Raw genomic sequence first — 24660 nt, forward strand, 5'->3', positions numbered from 1 at the left:
TACTTGAGGACGAGCATGAATTAAGCTTGGAGATGCTTGATACGTCTCCAACATATCTATAATTTTTTATTGTTCCATGCTGATATATTATCATTCTAGAATATTTTTGGGGTATTTATTTACCAATTTAAATTATTTTTGAGGACTAACCTATTGACCGGGTGCCCAGTGCCAGTTAAAGTTTTTTGCGTGTTTTTCACTTTTCAGATTTCCATACCAAACGTAGTCCAACTGCCCTGAAACTTTTTGGTGATTTTTTCTGGAGCAAAGAAGAACTACGAGCATTGGAAGAAGGTTGGAGGCCTCATGAGGAGCCCACAAGCCAACAGGGCACGACCTGGGAGGGGGGGCTGATGGCTTGCGCCTCCCTTGTGGCCCTCCCGACTCTGTTCTTTGTCTTATAAATTCTCATGTACCTAAAAGCAATGGAGGGAGTCCCGAAACACTTTTTATACCGCCGCGAGTCTCTGTTCCGATGAGAGGCCATCTAGAGCTCTGTTCCGGCACCTTGCCGGAGGGGGGTCGATCACGAAGGGCCTCTTCATCAACCTTGCTGCCCTCACGATGATGTGCGAGTAGGTCACCACAGACCTACGGGTCCATAGTCACTACCTAGATGGCAATCTCTCTCTTTCTTTGATTTTCAATGCAATGATCATCGCATCTTTGCTTTGACCCATATGATGTAATTCCATTTGTACGGTGCGTTTGTTGGGATCTGATCAATTGTGGGTTTATGTTCAGATTATTCATGATAAATATTTGAGTCTCCTCTGAATACTTATATGATTCTTATTTGCATGATTATGAAACCTTCGTAATTCTCTCTGATCTGTTGAAATAGTTTGGCCAACTAGATCGATATTTCTTCGATGAGAGAGGTGCGGTGTGGTAGGTTCAACCTTGCGAATTTCTATATCCGAGTGACAGAAGTGGACAAGACGCTTTGTGTTACTGCTACTAAGGATAAAACAATGGGGTTTATTCATATTGCTTGAGTTTACTTTGTCTACATCATGTCATTGTTCCCCATGCATTACTGTGTTTTACTTAATACTCTAGATGCATGCTGGATAGCAGTCGATGGGTGGAGTAATAGTAATAGGTGCAGGCAGGAGTCAGCCTATTTGTTTATGGACGTGATGCCTATATACACAGTATCATTGCCGTGCATGTCGCATAACTATCCGCCTTTTTGGCAATTGTCCAACAGTAATTTGTTTATCCACCGTATGTTATTTTTCATGAGAGATGCCATTAGGGAAAGCAATGGCCCCTGGGTCTATTCACAACATACCGATAAAACCTTCATTACCTTACTGTTATTTACTTGTTTTTATTTTATCTTGTTATCTACAATTATCTATACACCTCACTTGTTTGCAAATAACAAGACAAGAGGATTGACAACCCTCTTGTCCGTGTTGGGCGCAAGTTGTTTGTTCTTTTGTGTGCAGCCGCTGAAGAAGGTTGTGGATGATATTCCTATTGGTTCGATAAACCTTGGTTTCGTAACTGAGAAAAATAGTTATCCACGTTGTCCTGCGATAACCCGTTCCTCTTCATGGAAAATCCAACGCAGATCACAAGTATCAAGGGGTCGCGCGCGAACGCTTAGGGAATGAATCACTGTCGTGAGGAGAGCTCGTGGGTGTGTTGCGCTCCGGCAAGGGCCGTCGGAAGTAGCCAGAATCGCCCGGTGTTGGTAGCGGTGGCGTGGTTTCGCGGGAGGCACGGGAGAAAATGAGAGAGCGATGGAGATTGGAGAGGTTGTTCGCTGGTCTCGGTAGGCTGTCTCGCTAGGCTGGGTTAGTTGTAGCGCATTTCTTGGCCCGCGCTACGACTATGATTCTATTGCTAGCCCAGCCTAGCAAACCCTCGCTACTACTATGACTTTTCCGTGAGGCACGATTGGTGATATTTACTAGTAGCATATTTTTTTGAGCCATGCGTTACGAGTAATATTTACTAGTACCGCGGACCAACATAGCGATCTATTACTAAGTAGCAGTAGCGCGGATCATTATAGCACCCAACTAGTAAGCGGTTACCTATAAGCTTTTCACCCGTACTGATACTTCAAAGACTTCCAGTCTCCGGCGAACCTGTCTCTAGATCTGAGGTCAGGCTGGCTTCAAGGGGGCAGCGGCGATGGAGGGAAGCACACCTTCAGCTCACTCGTGTTGTGGACTTGTGGTTGGGGGATTCCCAGGGACTAGATTAGAATTTTATTTTTCTGTACAGTGCCTTGTATGACTGCTGATCTTTAACATAGTTTTGGGGTGCTTTCCGCAAAAAAAGTACTAACTCGTTCATTCATTTCATACAGGAAAACCATTATAAGCCGCGTATGTTTCATACACGGCAAAGAACATCGTAACACGGCAAAGTATTCGCAGTCCCAAAAGAGAAAGAAAATGAATGATTTTTTTACTCTGAAAGAAAAGGAATGTTGTCAACGCCTTGTCTTCGGAAGAAAACCAATGTTGTCCATATACCATACACAAGGAGCCGTACGTTCTTGGAAAAGGTTCAAATTCAGATGGAGGCGCGCGGGGGTCTGGAATTGGATACGCGCCGAATCGATTCTGGCTTAATTTTAACCCCTTATCAATGTCACCGCGCTGGGATAACCTGCAGACAGCCAATATTTCCAAAGCAGACAGTCACTGCGTACGCCCGGAATGGAAAGAGAGTAATTTGGATTCTCGTCTGCCCTTGAGACCACGCGGTTACGACCGCGCTGACGAACCCAATGACCAAAGTGAGGCCATTATAACCTGCGGATTCGGATGAGTGTCGTCCGCGCTCGTCTCTCGTCTCCTCCGTCGCCGGTCCAGAGAGAGGAGAGGGAAGGCGGCCGGTATTAGGGATTCGTCTTACTGCAGCCCGGCCGCCGCGCTCTGGTAAGCAAGCAGCCGTGATTTCTCCGTGTAGTTGTGCGGTGCCGTTGTCTATCCCCTGTGCGTATACGTAGTCATCTTGGTGCGCGCGGGCGACGGGCCGGGGTTTTAGATTGGAACCTGGGAATCGCCGTTCGTCTTCCTCTGCTAGGGTATACTATATAGGAACCTGGGAACCTTTTCTAGCGTTTCCATTCGTGCTCGTTTCTGGGGCGTTGTTGATTGAACGGGGGGGCTTCGACGGAGCGTGGGATCCCTATTCGTCTCCTTCCTCCCGTCTGCAGTTGGAGGGCGTTTTTCTTCTTTCTTTACGTTTTGGAGCTGGGGCCGGACTCGTGCGGATTCGAACGAGATCCCAGGGCTGGTTGATCTGGGGGTTTCTCCCTCACCCGCGCGCGTTCCATTTGCTGGTTTGCCGTAGGAGAGCCATTAGAGCGATAAAGCTGTCTCCGTCTCCAGTTTCCACCAAGAAGAAGAGCGAAACATTTTTCCTCTGCCGACCTAGCAGGCCTTGGTTTCTTTTTTAGCATTGTACGATGATTTTAATTGATTGGTGTTTGGTGTTGGGCTACTTCAGGCTGGGCAGGAAGCCACTCTTAATACTTGAAGCAGCAAACCATGCGTGGTGAATGGTGATCGCTTGCAGGTTCAACCCCAGGTTTTGATACACATACGGACAGTGCAGAAATTACCTTACGGTATCACATGCCAATTTTGGTTGGAAATCAGAGGGACGGCCTATACACCAGGGGGAGGTTATTGGTAGTAAGCGATCTGTATAGGTTTCAGTCCATAGATTTAATCTGTAAATTTAGTAGGAGTATTTTTTTGTAGTTCAACCCTAGGTAAATGGAATACCTTTGAGAAGAAGATCTAACATAGTTAGTTAGGACAATAAACTGGAGCCACAACGATAACAAAATAACTCTTGTCTTCGCAGCATTCTATCAAATACAATTATAGGTATTTTCAAAAACGTAATTCAAAGTTTTAATTGGATGGCTGATATATAATTACGCCAGCTTTATTCATATATGTACATTTTTTTGTATCCTACTACGGTTATTTTTGTTCTTATAGGCTGATTGTAGTTGCTATTAGGTTCATTATACATTTGATGAAAGAAATTTGTTTTCATCCTAATACAAAAAATTAGGTTCGTTATCCACCACCCCGTACAAGCACAATTTAGCTCGTTGGGTACTAAAAACAATTTAGCTTGATATCATGTCTGATCGCCCCCTGCCTGCGACTAACACTAGATCTTTCGGTGTGCCCTGAACTGGTACGTCCTATGACCATCCCCACACAACCACGTTCCGAAGCAAGTCACGAAAGTGGGAACGGCATATCGGCCATAGGGGACCTTGATGAGGCGATTTCAAAGAATGCTTCTATATAATTCCCTTTCTTTAGAAACCTCTGTCAGAGATATTCAAATATTTTTAATGGGTCCATATTCTGATTTCTCCCCGGGCCCTGAAAATCCCAGTGTCGGGCATGTATTATCGTGCCTTCATGGTAAAGTCCGCTTTCTTTTTCCTTTTTTGCGGGTAAGTCCGTTGTAAGCAATGCATGCTGTTGTGCCATCTAGATCTTTGCTCATGTGGTTGTGTAAACTGCCCGGGCGGTGTCCAAATTGGTTCACGTATTTACCTATCTCTGCTGGTTCAGGTATTTCATCTATGTAAAGTTGAAAAATGATTGATTTTACCATTTTGAGTGTGATGTTATGCTCACATGAACTATATTAGTATACAGTACAAAACTACCATAGTGTGAACGAGTGTGATTGATGAAGACTACCATAGTGTCGCTATGTTTGTAATCAGCTATCCTTTAATCATTTTCAGAAGCATATATGGCGAACCAGGTACCTTATGAGGTTATGGAGATCATGGAAGACGCTGATGCTGTAGGTGAAGACTGTTGGGATTTGCTTGAGGTACGTGTTGCTATATACTCTAGTATTTCTTTGGTTGTGGTATTGGTGAAATAAACATCGATTGGTATATATATCTTCTGTTATTGAAATTTATATGTTGTACCCTCTGATAATGTGTCTTGATTTTAAGGTCTTATTCTCCTTTTTCCATAGTTTTTAGGGTTTTGATTGGCATAGGTTATTCGTTCTTTTGCTTTTCAAGTTTGCCCATGTAAACTTTTGTGCTATATTAGACTTCTTGTAATACAAAACAACAATTGTTTTGACACGTGTACGTGAAATTTTTGTACATGCGATAGGTGCTCACTATACTCTAAAGTATTGATTAAAAACATATGTTCTGGTAAATGCTTCATAAGCATTTCAATCATTGAAGCATGTGTAGTTCTATAATGTACAACACATGACATACAAGAACACCCATTTATACCGAATGAAAAGAGTAACATTACTGTTTATTGTTGTTGGCATGCCCATTACATTTGAGTTTATGCCACGCAGTACCAACATAGGTATTTAATGTAAAGACTGTACAAAATTCCTATCATTACTGTATCAATTTTGGTATTAATTAAGTAGTCATTAGCCTTTAGCAAGATGGTGATTTCTAGGTTTGCTCGCTCAAATAATATTGCACCAGCATCATAATTATACCTTAATAAGCTTTTTGTTAACAAATGTTTGCTAAGCTTATCCTCGAAGCAAAATAATCAAAACCTTGAAAACGTCTTTGTCCTGCATGCAACAATTAGGCTGACACCAACTAATACCGGTTAGAGTTTCTTGTGAAGTTAGAGGCTTATACCTTAAAGGGCCATCAATTGGTATTATTTATTTAGATATTCTGGAGGAACTTTTGATGCTTTGGTATGCTAATTTCGAGAAATATTTACAGGATTTAACTCCAGCGACCACTTCCTCACCACATTTTCAGGCCAGTTCTGAGTTTAATGTAGAAGATTATGTCAATGAAGGTAAAAAGGGTTGAGTTGCCACTTCCTGCACCATGAATTAATGATATCATGAGTGATATTGTCGCATTAGCAGAATGAAATCATGAAAATAAATTTCAAAAGAACGCTCATGAACTATATCATGAAAGTGATCCTTTTGACGTATCTGTTGCTATGTTACACAATGCAAAAATATTAAGGTCCTCAGTTTTAAAAATTATGTTTTCCTTGATCCATGAGGGGCCTGTTTCTGTGGTCTAAATCCGGGGGCATGCTAACTTTTTCTTATAATAACTTATTAAAAATTTCCCTCGTGAGGCAAGCTGATGTTTCCGAGTAAGCCTTTAACTAACTCTGGAAAAACTCAAATTTATTTATATACCTACATATGTATTAACTGTGAATTTAATGAATTTCTATTTGTTTATTAAACTTTGCTCTGCCTTTCAACATCATTAAGGAGAGATGTTTATGGGCCATGAGTGTCTCTTACTTCCGTTAGAAAGGTAGACATGGCCAATAAATTTGACCACAAAATCATCTAAACATATATATGCCATGCTTGATGTGGTTGATTTGTCTAATGGTCAAACTTGTCTACGGAAAAATAACTAACCGGTAAAGTGGTACTTGATGCACTTCATGGTAATTTAATATTAAGCAAACTGATCGGGCAAAACTCCGGTACTTGTTATATACTCCCTCTGTCCCAAAATTCTTGTCTTAGATTTGTTTAGATATGAATGCATCGATCTAGTCACGTTTTAGTATTTTGATACATCCATTTCAAGACAAACCTAAGACAAGAATTTTGGGACGGAGGGAGTACTTGTGAACTCACCATTTTGTTATGGTTTCCCTTGTTTTTTTGCAGGTGGAGATGGAATTCTAGCAGCACCTTCCTTTTTTTCTAATGGAGATGGAATTTTAGCAGCACCAAATCGTACTATCGTCAATAGTAATGAAATAACTCAAGACTCGGGTCAGAGTTGCAGCCTGCTGTCCAGCTTTCCAACAGAGGATTCTCCTCTTTATATGCTTGATAGTTCAGATGGGGTTCTAAGTAATAGCTATGCTATGGATGACTTGACAACCATGAGTGGCAGTTACGGAGTACTCCCTTCCAGTCATGAAAATGTAAGGGCCAGCAGTATTGCCTTTGCTGGTACAACTGAAGACTTGTGCTTTGATAATAACCAGCAGTCTCAATTCCTTGGTCAGCCTTCAACTCACTCTTCGCCTGAAATAATTGATCTTACTGAGATGGGTGGCATGGATGAAACTGATGGGGTACCAATGGAAGCACTTACACCTGAATTAGTTGATGACGTACTAATGTCACCGCTTAGGAAGAATGTCACTCTTGCACTTGATCTTGATGGTAAGTTGCTAAATGCTTTTTCTCTCCTGTAGGTTTATTTTCTTGCAATTAAAACTATTGACATGCTCATTTTCTGTTGCATAGGCACCCTTATCCATTCAGCAAGGTGCGACCATGGCGCAGACTTTTCATTCCCTATGCGCCGTGGAGAACAAGAGTACACTGTCTATGTGAAGAAGAGACCACATTTGGACGCCTTTCTTGAAGAGGCTGCTCATATGTTTGAGCTTGTTGTCTTCACGGCTAGCATAAGTTCTTATGCAAACCAACTGATTAATGCACTGGATCCCGAGAACAAACTGATATCGCGGCGTTTTTTCCGGGAGTCATGCGTCTCGGTAGATGGAAGCTATCAGAAGGATCTGACCATTATTGAAGCTGATCTTGCAAAGGTTGCGATAGTTGACAATACCCCAGAGGTAACTTACTCTGAAATCTAAGTCCAGAGGTCATTATTAATAGTTACGATTATAGTGTTATTGACTACCATATTATTGAAATGGATTTGGAAACTTATAATTTATGATTTTGAGAAATTGCCATGACCGATCGATGACTGAAACACTTCTTTTCACACGTGTCGCAGGTTTTCCAACAACAGGTGAATAATGGGATACCCATAAAGAGCTGGTCAAGTGACACGTCTGACATCTCACTGCTTGAGCTGATCCCCTTCTTGGAAACAATTGCTGACGCGGATGATGTCCGACCGATCATTGCAAATAAATTTGCCAACTAAAGATTTGATATACATAGGTTGCAAACATTTGATACCTCTAGTTATTTATTTTTCTCTACAAAGAATCTTTCCATAGTGGAACAAAATGTTTGGTACAATAACTGGACACCTATGTAGTTGCTTTGTTTCGACTTTGATTCCCTAGACTTCGAGGATTTTTGTGCGGGAGAACCAAATTTTCTGAACTGTAATTTGGTATATCTTACCATTTTTTATGTGCAAATATGATGCATAAAATGCCATTGTTTTACAGAGGAAGTTATAGGGTATGAAAGAATATCCATAGGCTTTTTGCCCCATGAACAAACTCATACATGATCCTAATTTATTTGTAACTTCTATCAGTTTCGTCTCATATATATATATATATATATATATATATATATATATATATATATATATATATATGAAATTACGAATAAGAAAGGCAATTTGATTTAAGCAATTATGCATGTGTTTGATTTTTGTATATTTGTAAGATTTGACATGTTCATGTCTTGTATTAGCTAGCCATTTTCCATTATCAACATCCAAGGATTGTTTTTTGCCGACGAAAGAGAATTCATACATTACGTGTATCACCATGCATAAGCATGCTTGATAGTGTGTGGAAAATGCTTGTTTGGAACCAAGGAGAGTAGGCATCCATCACTTGATGGATTGGTACGTAGTTCAAGACCGCTAGAAGAGAAATAAACATTTTTTTTAGAGAAGGAGGATGACCCCCGGCCTCTGCATCTGGGAGATGCATGCAGCCATAGAAGAGAAATAAACATAAATAGAGAAAATTGGTTATTTAGTCAGAAGTTGACTGGTCTTGAATCATACACCAAAAGTTCCTTGTCAATTGGTATATACTACAATTGCGTCCCGGCCCGTCACCAGCCGACGGCTCGGCGGCCAAAAGAGTTGGATCTCATGCTTAAGCTCATGCGGTCCTTGCGGCTGACCCAAACCCAACATCTGGAGCAGGTCGTTGTACTTGTATACAACCCCTGCCTTCTGCCAGCAAGGCCGTACGCTTCCTACAGGAGTACCACATAGCTAGATCATCTGGCGCGGAGGTATCTGTTCCGCATGCAATAAGGATTGGAGCAAGGCTGAAGCGGGGAGGATTGCCTTGGAGCACATGTCTCAGATGGTAGGGCAGGGCGATCAGCACTGGCTGGAACCTGTGATGACCGATCGATTCTTGTACTCACATACTCGGGGGTGGGAATGAGAAGCTGGCCCGGAGAGTGATAGCTGGCAGTGCCCCCTATCTTGTTCCGTACTCTGATCCTGGCAAAGGTGCTACCGTGTTGAACATCGATCGATCGGCCGGAGCCAACTCGTGCACGGATGGACGGCTTCCATGCATTGTCCAAGACAAGCTCATCAACACATCAGGGAGGGCCTACACGATGGAGGAGCTGGTGCAGCATCAGAGGTGGAGGTTGCCGGGTCTTGGCCCGGCCCTTTGGCAGCAGCAGATTTTTTCCCTCCCCGCCCTATCTACCATATTGAAGCATCTGGTTGACCCAAGGTCTTATCAGTTGCTAGTCTGCTTATTCGGTACATCTATTGTACGTATGTAATACAGCAGTATTACCGATTGATGATGACCACACAGCACGATGAGCATGAAACAGTGTGACAGGAAAACCTTGTTCACCAAACAATGGTATCACTTGGTATTCTGCTTACTCCGTTTCTGTATGTACCCAGCAAAAGGACCTTGCATGGTAGCATGGGCCCAAAAGTTCCTTGTCAATTGGTTATTTATGCCGACGAGGCAGCGTAGCGGCGGTGCATGCATAGGTCGGTGCATCCACGGGAACGGCCTCGGGCGATAGCAAGGAACGTGAGTCGCGACGACTACAACCCGAAGGGGTGGTGTAACGGCGGCTCGCAGGTCACGGGAACAGCATGTCACGGCACTATGGCCCAAAGTGGCAACCTAGCGACAACACGCTAGTTGGTGCAGCCGCCGGGAGAAGAACAGGGCGGCGGCGCTGCGGCCCTCGGGGCGACCTGATGCTCGATCGGCTGAGGGGCGTGCTGTACTCGGAACAATCTTTAAGGGGCTTGTGTAGGCCTTTGCAACCGACGGGCTAGATCGGTCACACGACATAGATGTGACGGATCGCATAAGGGCGGGTGATCAATCCGATCGTGCGCGAGGTCGAGAACTTCGCATGGTGGAGGCATACGAGATGAAGCCGGCGACGACGACGAAGGACATAGTCGGCAGCCGGCCCGACGCGGGCGACGAGGGAGGTGGCCGAGCCGGTAAGGCCTACCGCCGACAGCCGACAAGCCAGCAAGCACGGGGCGACCGAAGCCGGGGAGCCCGACAGCCAGCGATGAGGCCGACGAGGAGATGGTTGGGCGGTTGTACACGCACAGTGGAGGCGGGTGGTGATGGAACAATCCCGATCGGAGAAGAGAGGCAGCAACGGGTGAGCAGACGCGCGGTCGATGATCGTGAGGGGTTGTCGCATCGGGCAAAGCCGCCGGGTTGGGGTAGAGGCCCGGTCGCGCCGATGCCGGAGTAGAGGAGCAGTGGTCAACGACGACGGCGGGCGACGGAAACCTATCTTGGATCGAAAAAACAAAAACGGAAACACCGATCAAATTGACCGGCGGAAGAAAGGAAACCCAGATCAACAGATCGGGAAAAAGACTATCTCGGGCAGTCGGTCAACATGACGAGCGGGCGAACCCTAGGTACGGGCGGTGCGATCCCCGGTGGCGTTCATGGAGGCCGATCGCCACGGGGCGGCGCGCGGGACGACGGCTAGGTCTAGCAAAAAGTATAGAATCAATGGCGAAATTGGGCCTGGGGCAATTCGGGTTGTAGCCCCGAGCATGGTCCAACTAGTTCATATACCTATACTAGCAAAGGAATCTCCTATTCACCGCATTTTGTGGTGAATTGGCTAGGTTTCACATAGAGCAGCCTTGTCTGGGCCGGCCCACACAAGAGAATGAAATGTGGTGTAAAACAATAAAGAAAAATGCGGCGCATAAGGCAGGTTTCGAACTCACGATCCATATCTTGTAGGGAGTGGAACCTAACAACCGTAGCTGGTTAACATTCGTGATTCATATGCAGCGCGTAATCTTTAGAACTAACTATATCTGCAGTTTGTATTACTTTCCTTTATTCAAACATTTCTTGAAAATTCTTACTACTTTAAAAAAACCACGAACAAGTTTTGGAAGAATTGTAATGAAAATTTGAAAATCATGAAATATCTCATTTTCAAAAAGTTTGGAAGAATTGTAACGAACATTTTTGGATTTGTGAAAAAATGAAACATCTCATTTAAATTGCAAGCAAATTAAGATATTGTGAAATATATGATTTTTTTGTAACTTTATAAACAAATTCTGAAGACAATAACATTATTTGAAAAGAGTTTTTTTTTAAACGTGAACATTTACATGTTTGTGAACAAATAATTTAATACTCGAACATTTTGTGGCAACATGAACAGTTTATTAAATCTCAAAACAGTATATTAAAAAAATAGGAAAAAATTATGACAGTTATTAAAACCGCGAACAAATTATCAAATTCTGAACATTTTTCGAATTGGGAACAAATTTTGTAACCGCTAACATTTTTCAAATTGCAGACAAATTTTGAAACATGAACAAACTTTAAATTCGTGAATAACATTATAAAATTATGAACATTTTTTTAGTTGTGAACAAATTTTGAAACTGTAAACATTTGTCGAATTGTGAATACGTTTTGAAACAAGAACAAATTTCAAATTGTGAACAAATTTTTCAACCTTTAACATTTTTTGAATTGTGAACAAATTTTGAAACATTAATACATTTCAAATTCATGAACAAAATTATAAAATTCTGAACATTTTTTGAGTTGTGAATAAATTTCGAAACCTGAAATATTTTTCAAATTGTGGACAAATTTTGAATCAGGAAGGAATTTCAAATTCTTGAACAATATTATAAAATTATGACCCTTTTTTGAATTGTGAAAAAAATTGGAAACCATGAACAAATTTCAAATTGCTGAATAAAATTATAAAATTGTGAATTGTTTTTCTATTGTGAACAAATTTTGAAACTACAAACAATTTTTAAAATTGCGATTTCTTTGTAACATGAATGAATTTCAAATTGACGAACTAAATTATGTAATTATGAATATTTTTTGAACAAATTTTGAAACTGCAAACATGCAAACATGTTTTCAAATTGTGAACTAATTTTGAACAAATTTTGAAACTGCAAACATGTTTTCAAATTCTGAACTAATTTTGAAATATGAAAAAAAATCAAATTATTGAAAAAAAATTATAAAACTATGAACATTTGTTGAATTATGAACAAAATATGAAACCACGAACATGTTTTCAAATTGTGAACAAATTTTGAAACATGAACCAATTTAAATTAGTGAACAAAAATATATGTGAACATTTTTCAAATTGTACACAAATTTGGGAACCATGAACATTTTTCAAATTATGAAAACAAATCATATTAGTTAACAAAATTATAAAATTGTGATAATTTTTTGAATGGTGAGCAAATTTTGAAACCACGAACGTTTTTCATATTTTGAATAAATTTTGAAACATGAACGACTTTCAAATTAATGAACAAAATTATAAAATGATGACCATTTTTTTGAATTATGACCAAATTTGAAACCACAAACATGTTTTCAATTTCTGAACAAATTTTGGAACATGAACGAATTTCAAACTTAAAACATTCTTTTTAAAGCGAGAACATTTTGTGAATTTCCAAAACATTTCTCAAACATGAACTTAGTTATAAAAAATAACCTTAGAAAAATAAGAAAAAAAAGAAATAGAAAAAACAAAAAAAAACAAGAAAACCGGTTCAGGGAACAAGGTTCCCAAAACCGGTGGGAATCGAAACTGGGCCGACCCAAGTCTTCTCCACGGGTGTGCGGAGCCACCTCACAAAATTTTGGAATGCACAGAACATTAGCCCTAGGCTTCACGTAGATGTACAAAGAGCTTCAGCCCATTAGCCCAACTCAAATGGATGGATCAAAACAGAAAAACAATCCCGCCGCCAGAAAATCGATCGATCAGAACATGTTGACGCTTCCATCTGTCGCTCGTTCTCTAAGAGAGAAAAAAGCCCTCTCTTGGTCGTCAACAGAGAAACCCTCGTCTCTCTCAAACGGAGGGCACATGCGTTACGCGGCTATACAGCCGCCGTCGTCATTCGTCAAGTCATGATTCCCCGCCGTGGCGGCTCTCCTTGCCTTCTGATCTTCTGGAACTATTGCTAAATTACAGTGCCCGAACAATCTGCTGCATAGGTATAGTAATCTGTAACTCTGTATCATCGAATTCTTTTCCCTAGTTTCTTTATATCAGGCAAACTCAGTGAATTGGTGGTGTTAAATTATATTGCTTGGCCAGTTTATTTCATTATCACCGAGAGATTAGAAATTCAAGATGAAGAGGACTCTCCAATTGAATGTTTTTTTTCACACAACATTCTTTCAGCCTCCATCCAAATGGAAGCGTTCCTACACCTCGAGAGGAGCCGCGGTGTTTATTTATATTGGGCAAAACCCTTGCCTTGGTTTACAAGAAAGGAATACAGATAGAATTCGGTTTAAGAAAGAGATAGAGATAGATTGAGATTGCAACAATAAGATATCTCTAAGTCTAACACCCTCCCTTAATCTCAACTATCCTATATTAAGATTCCTCTTGAATTCCTCGAATGGTTTAACTGGCAAGGCTTTAGTGAACCCATCTGCAACTTGATCTCTGGAAGGAATAAACTGTATGTCCAACTTTTTCTCTGCAACCCTTTCTCTGACAAAATGAAAGTCAATTTCTATGTGCTTTGTTCTGCCATGAAACACTGGATTTGCAGAGAGATATGTGGCTCCTAGATTGTCACACCACAAACATGACACACGATGCTGTTTAACTCCTAGTTCTTTTAACAATGATTCAAGCCAAATAATCTCAGCAGTTGCATTTGCTAATGACTTATATTCGGCTTCAGTACTTGACCTGGACACTGTGGCTTGTTTTCTGGCACTCGAAGATATAAGATTAGAACCAAAGAACACTGCAAAACCTCCTGATGATCTTCTATCATCACTGCATCCTGCCCAGTCAGCATCAGAAAAGGCACTAACAAGAGTGGATTTGGAGTGTTTTACGTGAAGACCCAAGCTCACAGAATATTTTATGTACCGTACAATTCTTTTGACAGCAGTCCAATGTATACTAGTTGGTGCATGAAGATACTGGCAAACCTTATTAACAGCAAATGAAATATCAGGTCTTGTCAGTGTCAAGTACTGCAGTGCTCCTACTGCACTCCTATATTTTGTGATCTCTTCTTGTTTCAGTGGCTCACCATCAAAAGCTGATAGTTTCTCTGAAGATGATAAAGGTGTGGGTGACGGCTTACAGTCCTTCATTCCCATTCGAACCAGAAGTTCAGTGGCATATTTCTCTTGATTTAACACTATGCCATCTTGAATTTTCTTAACCTCAATGCCTAAGAAGAAATGTAGATCACCAAGATCCTTTAATGCAAACTCTGAACTTAAATCATGTAGGAGAGCATTAGTGGCACTTTGTGAGGAGCTTGCAACTATGATATCATCAACATATACTAGCACAAATATAGTTGTGTTTGCCTTGTTGTAAATAAACAGAGAAGTATCAGCTTTGGATGCAACAAAACCTAAACGTTTCAACTGTGAACTTAACCTTGAATACCATGCCCTTGGTGCTTGTTTCAGACCATAGAGTGCTTTGTCAAGCATGCACACATAATGAGGTACCTTTTTGTCAACATACCCAGGTGGTTGTCTTATGTAAACCTCCTCTTCCAGAACACCATGCAAAAACGCATTCTGAACATCTAGCTGTCTCAAGCTCCATCCCCTGGATACAGATATAGCTAACACAAGTCTAATAGTTGCAGCTTTAGCCACAGGACTAAAAGTATCCTCATAGTCCAAACCATATCGATGTTTAAAACCTTTTGCAACTAGACGAGCTCTATACCTGTCAATGGAGACATCTGCTTTCCTTTTTATTCCGTAAACCCATTTGCAATCAATGACATTTTTACCTCTCTTTTCTGGCACAAGATGCCAAGTCTTGTTTCTCATGAGCGCTGAGTGTTCTTCATCCATTGCATGTTTTCATTTTGGATCTCTGAGTGCATCATCCAAATTTGTTGGTTCCCCTGCTACACATAACATGCCATATGGAATAGTGCCATCAGTTCGAACCTTTGGATTTTTTAGACCTCTTTGTGACCGAGTCGTGACACGAGAAGTTGCAACCGACTGGATTTTGCTTCTTCGTGTTTGCGCTGGTTGAGACATAGGAGGTGACGCAGCCGTCTCGTTTGCAGAGGATCCCGAGCCCCTGTCGAGATCGTCGTTCGCAGCAGATCCGGAGGACATCTGTGTTGCATGCGGTGTGGCTGATGTCCCTGAAGAAATTGCCGCAGAAGATCCCTCTCTGCCAACCGCCGCATGCATGCGTGCACGGGACAGAGATCCCGACGCGGGTCCCACCAAATCTCCCGTCGTTGTCGTGCCTCGCGTGGTCGGCCCGCTCGTGGGACGCGTCGCTGTCGTGCCTGGCGCGGTCGGCCCGCATGTGGGACGCGGTGTGCTCCCGCCTGACGTGGAGCTCGCTGATTGGTGCGGGCGATGGCGGCGCTGACTGGCGTACGGGATCGCGCGCACAGGAGTTCCACGTGCTGCCGCCGCTGCCAGATCTTCCTCGTGTTCTGCGCCGCCTTCGTCTTCTTCTGCTGCATGCAATATGGGTGGCAAATCTGCAAAATTTTGATCATTTTCTTCACCGTTTTCTGCCCCGATTGCTGCTGTAGAATCCTGCACACATGGAGATAATTCTATGGTAATACAATCATCAGTTGGGTTAGTACAATTGTCGCCCCCATGATCGGAAGTTTGGAGATGTGGTGGAAGGAGAAGAATGGCTTGTTTGAGAAGTGCTCCGGCGTTGGGATGGAGAGTTTCAAAGGGAAAAAGTGACTCATCGAAGACCACATCTCGTGAGATATAGACTCGGCCAGTAGAAACATCTAGGCATTTGACTCCTTTATGAATGGGACTATAGCCAAGAAAGACACATTTTTTTGAACGAAACGCAAGTTTGCGTGTGTTGTATGGCCTAAGATGTTGGAAATATGCCCTAGAGGCAATAATAAAATGGTTATTATCATATTTCCTTGTTCATGATAATCGTCTATCGTTCATGCTATAATTGTATTAACAGGAAACAGTAATACATGTGTGAATGAATAGATCACAATGTGTCCCTAGCAAGCCTCTAGTTAGCTAGCTCGTTAGTCAATAGATGATCATGGTTTCCTGATCATGGACATTGCATGTCATTGATAACGGGATCACATCATTGGGAGAATGATGTGGTGGACAAGACCCAATCCTAAGCCTAGCACTAGATCGTGTTGTTCGTATGCTAATGCTTTTCTAATGTCAAGTATCTTTTCCTTCGACCGTGAGATTGTGCAACTCCCGGATACCGTAGGAGTGCTTTGGGTGTATCAAACGTCACAACGTAACTGGGTGACTATAAAGGTGCACTACGGGTACCTCCGAAAGTGGCTGTTGGGTTGGCACGAATCGAGATCGGGATTTGTCACTCCGTGTGACGGAGAGGTATCTCTGGGCCCACTCGGTAGAACATCATCATGAGTTCAATGTGACTAAGGAGTTAGTCACACGATGACGTGCTACGGAACGAGTAAAGAGACTTACCGGTAACGAGATTGAACAAGGTATAGGTATACCGACGATCGAATCTCGGTCAAGTTCTATACCGACAAACAAAGGGAATCGTATACGGGATTGATTGAATCCTTGACATCGTGGTTCATCCGATGAGATCATCGTGGAGCTAGTGGGAGCCACCATGGGTATCCAGACCCCGCTGATGGTTATTGGCCAGAGAGGTGTCTCGGTCATGTCTGCCTGTCTCCCGAACCCGTAGGGTCTACACACTTAAGGTTCGATGACGCTAGGGTTATAGGGAATTGTTATACGAGATTACCTAAAGTTGTTCGGAGTCCCGGATGAGATCCAGGACATCACGAGGAGCTCCGGAATGGTCCGGAGGTAAAGATTGATATATAGGACGGATGGTTTCGGACACCGGAAGTGTTTCGGGCATCACCGGTAACGTACCGGGACCACCGGGACCACCGGGACCACCGGAGGTGGTCCCGGGGGACCACCGAAGGGGGGCTGCGACCCCAAGAGGTAAGATGGGCTAAGTGGGGGTGGGAACCAGCCCCTAGTTGGGCTGGTGCGCCTCCCCACTCAGCCCATGGCGCAGGGGAAAGAAAAAGAGGGGGGGAACCCTAACTTAGGTGGGCCTTAGGCCCACCAGAGGGGTGCGCCACCCCTCCTCCCCATCTGGCCGCCACAAACCCCATCTGGGAGGGCTGCCGCACCCCCTAGGGTGGGAACCCTAGGGGTGGCACCCCCTCTCCCCTTCCCCTATATATAGTGGGCACTTTTGGCCTTTGGAGGACACAGTTTTCCCTCTCCCTCAGCGCAGCCCTGCACTTCTTCCTCCTCCTCTCTGTCGGCGCTTGGCGAAGCCCTGCCGGGAGACCTCGTCTCTCCACCAACACCACGCCGTCATGTTGCTGGTCTTCTTCCCCAACCTCTCCCTCCTCCTTGCTGGATCAAGGTGCGGGAGACGTCACCGGGCTGCACGTGTGTTGAACGCGGAGGTGCCGTTGTTCGGCACTAGATCGGAATCGCTGCGAGTACGACTCCATCAACCGCGTTCTAGCAACGCTTCCGCTTAGCGATCTTCAAAGGTACGAAGATGCTCTTACCCCTCTCTCGTTGCTGGTCTCTCCATAGGAAGATCTGAACATGCGTAGGAAAATTTTTGAATTTATGCTACGTAACCCTACATAAGATTGGGCCAACAAGCGCAACCAAAGACACGAAGTGACTTATAGTCAGGGGAGATGCCAAAAAGGCGAGTGATGGGTGTCTCAAAGTTGATGACTTTGCTAGGTAGAAGATTTATCAGGTAGGTGGCGGTTAAAAAGGCTTCATCCCAGAATTTTAGTGGGATAGATGAGTTTGCAAGAAGAGCTAGTCCTACCTCGACAACATGGCGATGCTTTCTCTCGGCTGAGCCATTCTGTTGATGTGCATGAGGACATGCAACATGATGTGATATACCAAGCTCTTGGAAAAAGAGATTTAATTTTCTGTATTCACCTCCCCAATCTGTTTGCATGGCAATGATTTTGGTGTTTAGCTTGCGCTCAACAAGATTTCGAAATTTCTTAAAGACATGAAATACGTCAGATCGTTTCTTGAGGAGATAGATCCATGTGAATTTGCTAAAATCATCAATAAATCTAACATAGTATGAGTGTCTGCCGACAGAGGTGGGGGCTGGCCCCCACACATCTGAAAACACAAGTTGTAGAGGAGCAGTGGAAATACTAGTAGAAATAGGGTATGGTAGCTGATGACTTTTAGCTTGCTGACATGGATCACAATCAGACTCAACACTAGACTCATGAGAATAAGGAAGATTGTTCTTGTTAAGAACAAATTTGACAATAACTAAGGAGGGATGACCTAGTCTAGTATGCCACTTTGATGAAGAGGGCTTGACAGCAGCAAGAGCTTGTTTATTGGATGGTGTTGATGAAGATATGAGCGGGTAGAGACCTCCCACGCATTTGCCCCTAAGAAGTATTTTCCTCGTGTCCAAGTCCTTTACCAAAAAGAAATAAGGATAGAACTCAATGAGAACACGATTATCAAGAGTAAATCTATGAACAGAAAGAAGATTTTTTGATGTTGTGGGCACATATAGGACTTTGTTAAGATGCAGGTTTTTCATGGGGGTTTTAACAACTGAACTTCCAACGTGAGTGATTTTCATACCAGATCCGCTTGTGGTGTGGACTTGATCATGGCCACGGTATTTGTCTCTGATCGTCAGCTTGTCCAGCTCGCCTGTGATGTGGTTGGTGGCGCCGGAGTCGGCATACCAGTTGGTGTCGATGCCCTAGGAGTCTGGGGCAATATTGGCCTCCTTGTCCTCATATTCATCTTCCTCGTAGCGATCCCAGCATTCACGGGCACCCCCGCGATGATGCTTGAGACAGATCTGGCACTCGGGGTAGTCTCGGTGCGGTGGACGCTGTTGTTGTTGCTGAGACCGACCGCCTCTCCTGCCATTGCCGTTTGGAGAGGATGACGAGGGTGAGCGTCTCCCTCGACCACGGCCTCTGTTGCCGCGCCCGCGTCCTCTGCCACGGGACTGGCCACGCCCCCTGTACGCCATATTTGCAGAGGTGTTGTAGCCAGTTTTTGGTCCATCGCCGAGCATCTCCACCCTTTGATCGAAGGCGGAGATTTGAGCGAAGAGCTCGTCGACGGTGATGGAGGTTTTGACAGCACCGATTGCCGCCACAACCGGGTCGTAGTCGCGATCTAGACCGGCAAGGACATAGTCCACCATCTCTGGATCAGAGACAGACCGGCCTGCAGCAGCGAGTTCATCGCCTAGGCTCTTCATCCTGGCGATGTAGGAGGTGCTCGACATGGAGCCCTTCTTGGTGGTGGCGATGGCAATTCTCAAATTTGTAATTCGAGATTGGGACTGCGAAGCAAACATGGTGATGATGGCAGTCCACAAATCAAAGGTATTTTCTTTACTCACAACTTGGGCGAGGATTTCCTTTGATAAGGAGTTGAGGAGATGGCTGAGAACTTGTTGGTCTCTGGACAGCCACGGTGCATAAAGTGGATTAGGCACCGTGATCATCGTCTTGTCCGTCTGCTGCTGCTCCACTGTTTCTGCGGGCGCTGCATCGGATCCATCCAGGAGGCCGATGACCTACGCTCCTCGCAGGCCTGGCATTACCTGAGCTTTCCATAGGAGGAAATTCCCCTTGGTTAGCTTCTCGGAGGATGGCGCTCCAAGGTTCAGGGCGACGGTGGCTGAAGAAGAGGACATGGCGATCGGTGTTGTCGATCGATGGGTTTCTGGTGTGGCTAGATAGATGGGAAGAGGTTGGCTCTGTATATCATGTCAGATGGAAGCGTTCCTACACCTCGAGAGGAGCCGCGGTGTTTATTTATATTGGGCAAAACCCTTGCCTTGGTTTACAAGAAAGGAATACAGATAGAATTCGGTTTAAGGAAGAGATAGAGATAGATTGAGATTACAACAATAAGATATCTCTAAGTCTAACAAATACCAACGCTGATGTATCCCCTACAGAATGCGGCTACTACGTCGTGGACTTTGTGTTAATGGTATAATTTTCTTTTTTGCAAAATGTCATATGAATAATTGATTTATTCTTTGTCCATCGTCTCGATTTTAACTATTTGATTTATGTTTGCAGATCCAGATCATTTTACTATTGCTGTTGAAGAAACGACGGCCTCGAATTAAGCAAGTCTTCACTAATTTGGTACCAAATAATTTTTGCAATGATGCACTTTGTTAAACTATTTGCTTTATGGAATTTCCTCTAGTGATAATAATGAATTAATATTTTGTGGCAAACTTATAACGCATATTGATGTGCGTGGTATTTGACGTTATATTTAGTTAGTTAGTTCTGGTCCTAGGCTTTTACAAATCCTGGTTCTGCCTCTGTATAGAATTGAAGGACAAAAAGGCATTTCCAGTGATATGATAGAAGACAGATTATAATTCTTAAACTATCAAATATTTCTACACTAAATATATCTCTACCACGGGCAAGATGGGACCCGTGACGAGTCAGAACTGTCGTGATGAACGTTGGGTGCAAATGGAATGAATGAATGCAGTACGGTCCCAATCCACGGCCGTCTACACGTCTGAGTCACAGAAGGCTCGGCTCGACTGCACAACCGTAGGTGTGTATGCTCCAGACTTAAGCCAGGACGTACGTGGCCGGTTTATCCACCACTGGCCACCGCACGTTTCTTTCTCGCTGCACTGATGGTTTGACGTGACACGTACGGCTCGTACGACCGGCCACCTAGCTAGCTACAATAGACTCTCTGACCACACTGTATGCGGATCGATCCGCTCCGCCCGATTAGCCGGTGCTGATGGAGCACACGTCGTCCCCGTTACCGCATGCAGCGGCGAAATTAATTCCGACGCTCAAGTGTGGCCGGATTCCGTCTGCAGGGGCGGGCGCAGCTCCAGATCGAAGCTGCACAGACAAGACAATCATGTGGGCGTGTTCATGGCGAGAGAATGCATAGATACTCCTTCCGTTCCTAAATATAAGTCTTTCTAGAGGTTTAACTAATGGACTACATACGGATGTATATAGACTATTTTATAGTATAAATTTATTTATTTTGCTTTGTATGTAGACACCTAGTGAAATATCTTAAAAGACTTATATTTAGGTACGGAGGAAGTAGATAATAGGTGAGTGATAGGAGGAGGTGTCGAGGTGCCTGCCATCGAGATCGAGGAAAAGGCACCGGCTAGGATACTGCCGCGTGAGAGCGAGCGGCCCGCACGTCGGCGTCGGAAAATAATTTAATTTGGACACGAGTGCTCAACCAGCACCGACCCGCATGAAAGGGGGAAATAATTTGCTCACTGAGAACAACGCAGGATCTTCCGTAGCTAGTGTGGACTAAATAATTTTCATTAACGAAAACCATAATGTCTTTGTCTTACTACCAACAGCTAGTGTGAACTAAAATAAAACATAAAAGGACCCTCCCGAGAAGACTAAACAGCAAATTATCTTTAGTACTCCCTCTATTCCCTTAGAACCATTATCTTCCGTTGCCATTGATCAACAGGAGTACCCGTATAATGTGTATTCCAAACCCCAAACACGAGTTCCCTAAAACCATGCATGTCTCAACATCCAGGAGTTTTCAAACCTAAAGATGGGTTTGACCTCCTTATGATCCCCAGTGTCCATAATCAATGGAGCGTGATCTGAGATCTCTCTTTCCAACGCATGGACCCATACAAGGGAAAATTTATCTGCCCAATCAGGACAAATTAACATTCTACAGCGTCTCATATGTGGGATCGCAGCTACAGTTGTCCCAAGTATATTGTCTCCCATTGAGGGGTAGTCCCCTTAGCCCAACATGTTTAGTCATTGCATTAAACACAAAAGTACAATGATCAGTAGCAGAAGGTTTTTTTTTCCTGTCTTATTTCTTATGATATTAAAATCTACTCCCACCACACAAGGTGAATCATTATTGTGGTAAGCCCTAGACAGCTCTGCTAAAAAGCAGCACTGCCATCTGACTGAGCATTCCCATAAACAATAGTCAAGTTCCATTTGAACTTGGCAATTTTGTCAAACGAAAGAAGCATAACAAAATATTATCCTTTCTCTACTTGAATAACATCAAAATCATCCTTGTTGACACCTACCAGAATCCCCCCAGATCTCCCTCTAGTAGGGGTCCACTGCTAGTCAAAATTTCTACCCCCACACAAGTTGTGTAGTTCATTGTTAGTAAAGCTAATTTTAATAGTTTCTTGGAGCTCCACAAACTTCAAATTATTCTCTATGATCATTTCACTAATAAAGTGCTTCTTAATTTTGGGGCCTATCCCCCTCACTTTCCAGAACATTCCTTTCATTTAAGTAGCAACAATCTCAGAATAAACAGTAGCTTACTTACACCCAGATATGGAAACAATAGAAGGAGATTACTATCTCCTTTTTCTATTTTCCCTCGGAGCTCCAATAGAGACAGTATGCTTCACACAACCCAGAGCCGGTGAGCCTCCAATATTTTTTCTCCCGCTGCGAACAATATTTTTTAATTGATTTCTATAACTCGCTTCCAATTCTGCATCGGAATGATCATCATTTGAGCAGAGTTTATTTATATCAGCATCCGGAGTGTCAATAAGCATTGGGAAGCTACCTTCATGTTTAGCTTTTTCCTCACCACATTTTGTTCAAACAAGTGTTTCCCGGATGCACGAATGTACATGTCTTCTATTTATCCGTCCATGCAGCAACATTTCTTATTTTTTTTATTATATGTTCGGTCACTTGCACGTGATTGCTGGAAAGGAAAAAAGAGAAAAAAAGAATAAATAAAGAAAAAGAAAAGGTGGTCCGGAGAGGAGTCGTATCTTACGTGACGGGCTGACCGGGCGCGTGCACAAGCCCTCATATCATTCATATATTTGAGATGGATATGAGGGTTCGCGGACAGTCCAGAAGTATAGGGATGATATGAGGGTTCAGTTGGGTCACTTTTTTCTTTTCTCTTTTGTTTAGTCATTGACTAGGTGCTTCCGCGAACGTATGAGAGCATGTACAGTCGGAACTTGCAAATCCAGTCGTGTCCCTTATTTGTCCGTTCGTTTGGCCACATTTCTTATGTTTTTCCTCGTATGTCTGGTCACTTGTATGTGATTAATGAAGAGGAAGAGATAGAAAGAAAAGAATGAGTAAAGAAAAGATAAAGGTGGTCCGTGGTGAGGTCGCGTCCTATGTGATGGACTGACCAGACGCGTTCACGAGCCCTTATATCCTTTTCATATATAAAATGGATATGAGGGTTCACGAACAGTCCGGACATATAAAAACGATATGATGGATCCGATTAGGTCTTTTTTTTTCTCTTTGATGTTCGGTCATTGATCGAACGCGTCCGCGGATCATTTAAGTGGTACGGATGTAGATGCCCTACCAATAGCTAGCTTGCTCCTTATTGACAGTGATCGGCAGTATTGTGCGTCGGAAAATTAGTTGGATTCGAGCGCCCAACCAGCAACGACCGCATGAAGGTGACCCGGCGGGCCTGATTGGTATCAACCGACAGCCGTAGATTAATTCATGACTCGTCGGCGGGCCTGATTGGTATCAACCGACAACCGGCGGGCCTGGATTCGAGCGCCCAACCAGCACGCCGGAGTAGCGCCAAGGCGTGCGTACAATCGGGCCCGGCGTGGGTCATGTGCCCAATTTGTGGAGCGTGGCAAACTAGCACGGCATGGGGGCTGCCCTGCCCTGTCCCGGCCGGAAATGTGCCCCTCCGACGACAGGTGCTCGCGGAACGATACCGTGACTCGTTCTACAATCATGCATTCTAGCACTAGTATACAAAGATAGTGTAGATGCTGTAGCTGTACGTGCACTCACTAGCATCGATCGGCTGTGGCTGCGCATTCGGATGTCGTCACATATTAAGATATTTCACTGGTGCGTACGACTACACCAGTAGGACGGACATACTATTGGCAGCACACTAGCTATGCTGCCTAGCTAGTACGCCTGCTGGCCGTAAGGTTCAGTGGTGCCTCCCCTACTATTATTTATTTTTACTAACGTATCTTATGATGTCACGTAGTGTATAAAAAATGGTACATGTATAGACGTGTTTGCAGGGGTCACACCACCAAATAAGAGTCAGTGGACAACATAAGATCCTTTGGGGTCATTTAGTAAAAATAATACTCTCCCCTACACCTCCTGCCAGATGAGGTGATGCAGAGCACACAGAACTATGTGTAGGCAAGATTTGTTAGTATTGTTGACAAATTATTGTAGTACGACAAGAGGAACGTAGGCCGTTCATCACCCCGTATATTAATCTGGTGAGACAAAAAGACACTGGTCTACATAGAAATGAATGGTGATAGCACTACTGTACAAAGAAATGATGACAGAAATTAGTTGTTTGCGGAGAAAGCAACAGGCAA

At 43.5% G+C, this 24660-nt stretch overlaps 1 protein-coding gene across 1 annotated transcript; it reads left to right on the forward strand.

Moving 5' to 3' along the window:
• Positions 1–4764: 4764 nt before the first annotated feature.
• LOC123419879 (CTD small phosphatase-like protein) lies at positions 4765–7921 on the forward strand. Its single transcript, XM_045107233.1, has 6 exons — positions 4765–4848; positions 5026–5049; positions 5744–5822; positions 6676–7182; positions 7267–7601; positions 7769–7921. Exons 1-6 carry the CDS (start codon positions 4765–4767, stop codon positions 7919–7921), a joined length of 1182 nt encoding a protein of 393 aa, XP_044963168.1.
• Positions 7922–24660: the final 16739 nt, after the last annotated feature.

The sequence above is a fragment of the Hordeum vulgare genome, chromosome 1H (assembly GCF_904849725.1).
Source record: "Hordeum vulgare subsp. vulgare chromosome 1H, MorexV3_pseudomolecules_assembly, whole genome shotgun sequence".
Lineage (NCBI taxonomy): Eukaryota > Viridiplantae > Streptophyta > Magnoliopsida > Poales > Poaceae > Hordeum > Hordeum vulgare.

Coding starts and splice junctions, on each gene's coding strand:
- LOC123419879 (XM_045107233.1), top strand. CDS start 4,765: ATGGCGAACCAGGTACCTTATGAGGTTATGGAGATCATGGAAGACGCT. Junction 4,849..5,025: donor ACTGTTGGGATTTGCTTGAG/GTACGTGTTGCT, acceptor TGATTGGCATAG/GTTATTCGTTCTTTTGCTTT. Junction 5,823..6,675: donor AGAAGATTATGTCAATGAAG/GTAAAAAGGGTT, acceptor GTTTTTTTGCAG/GTGGAGATGGAATTCTAGCA.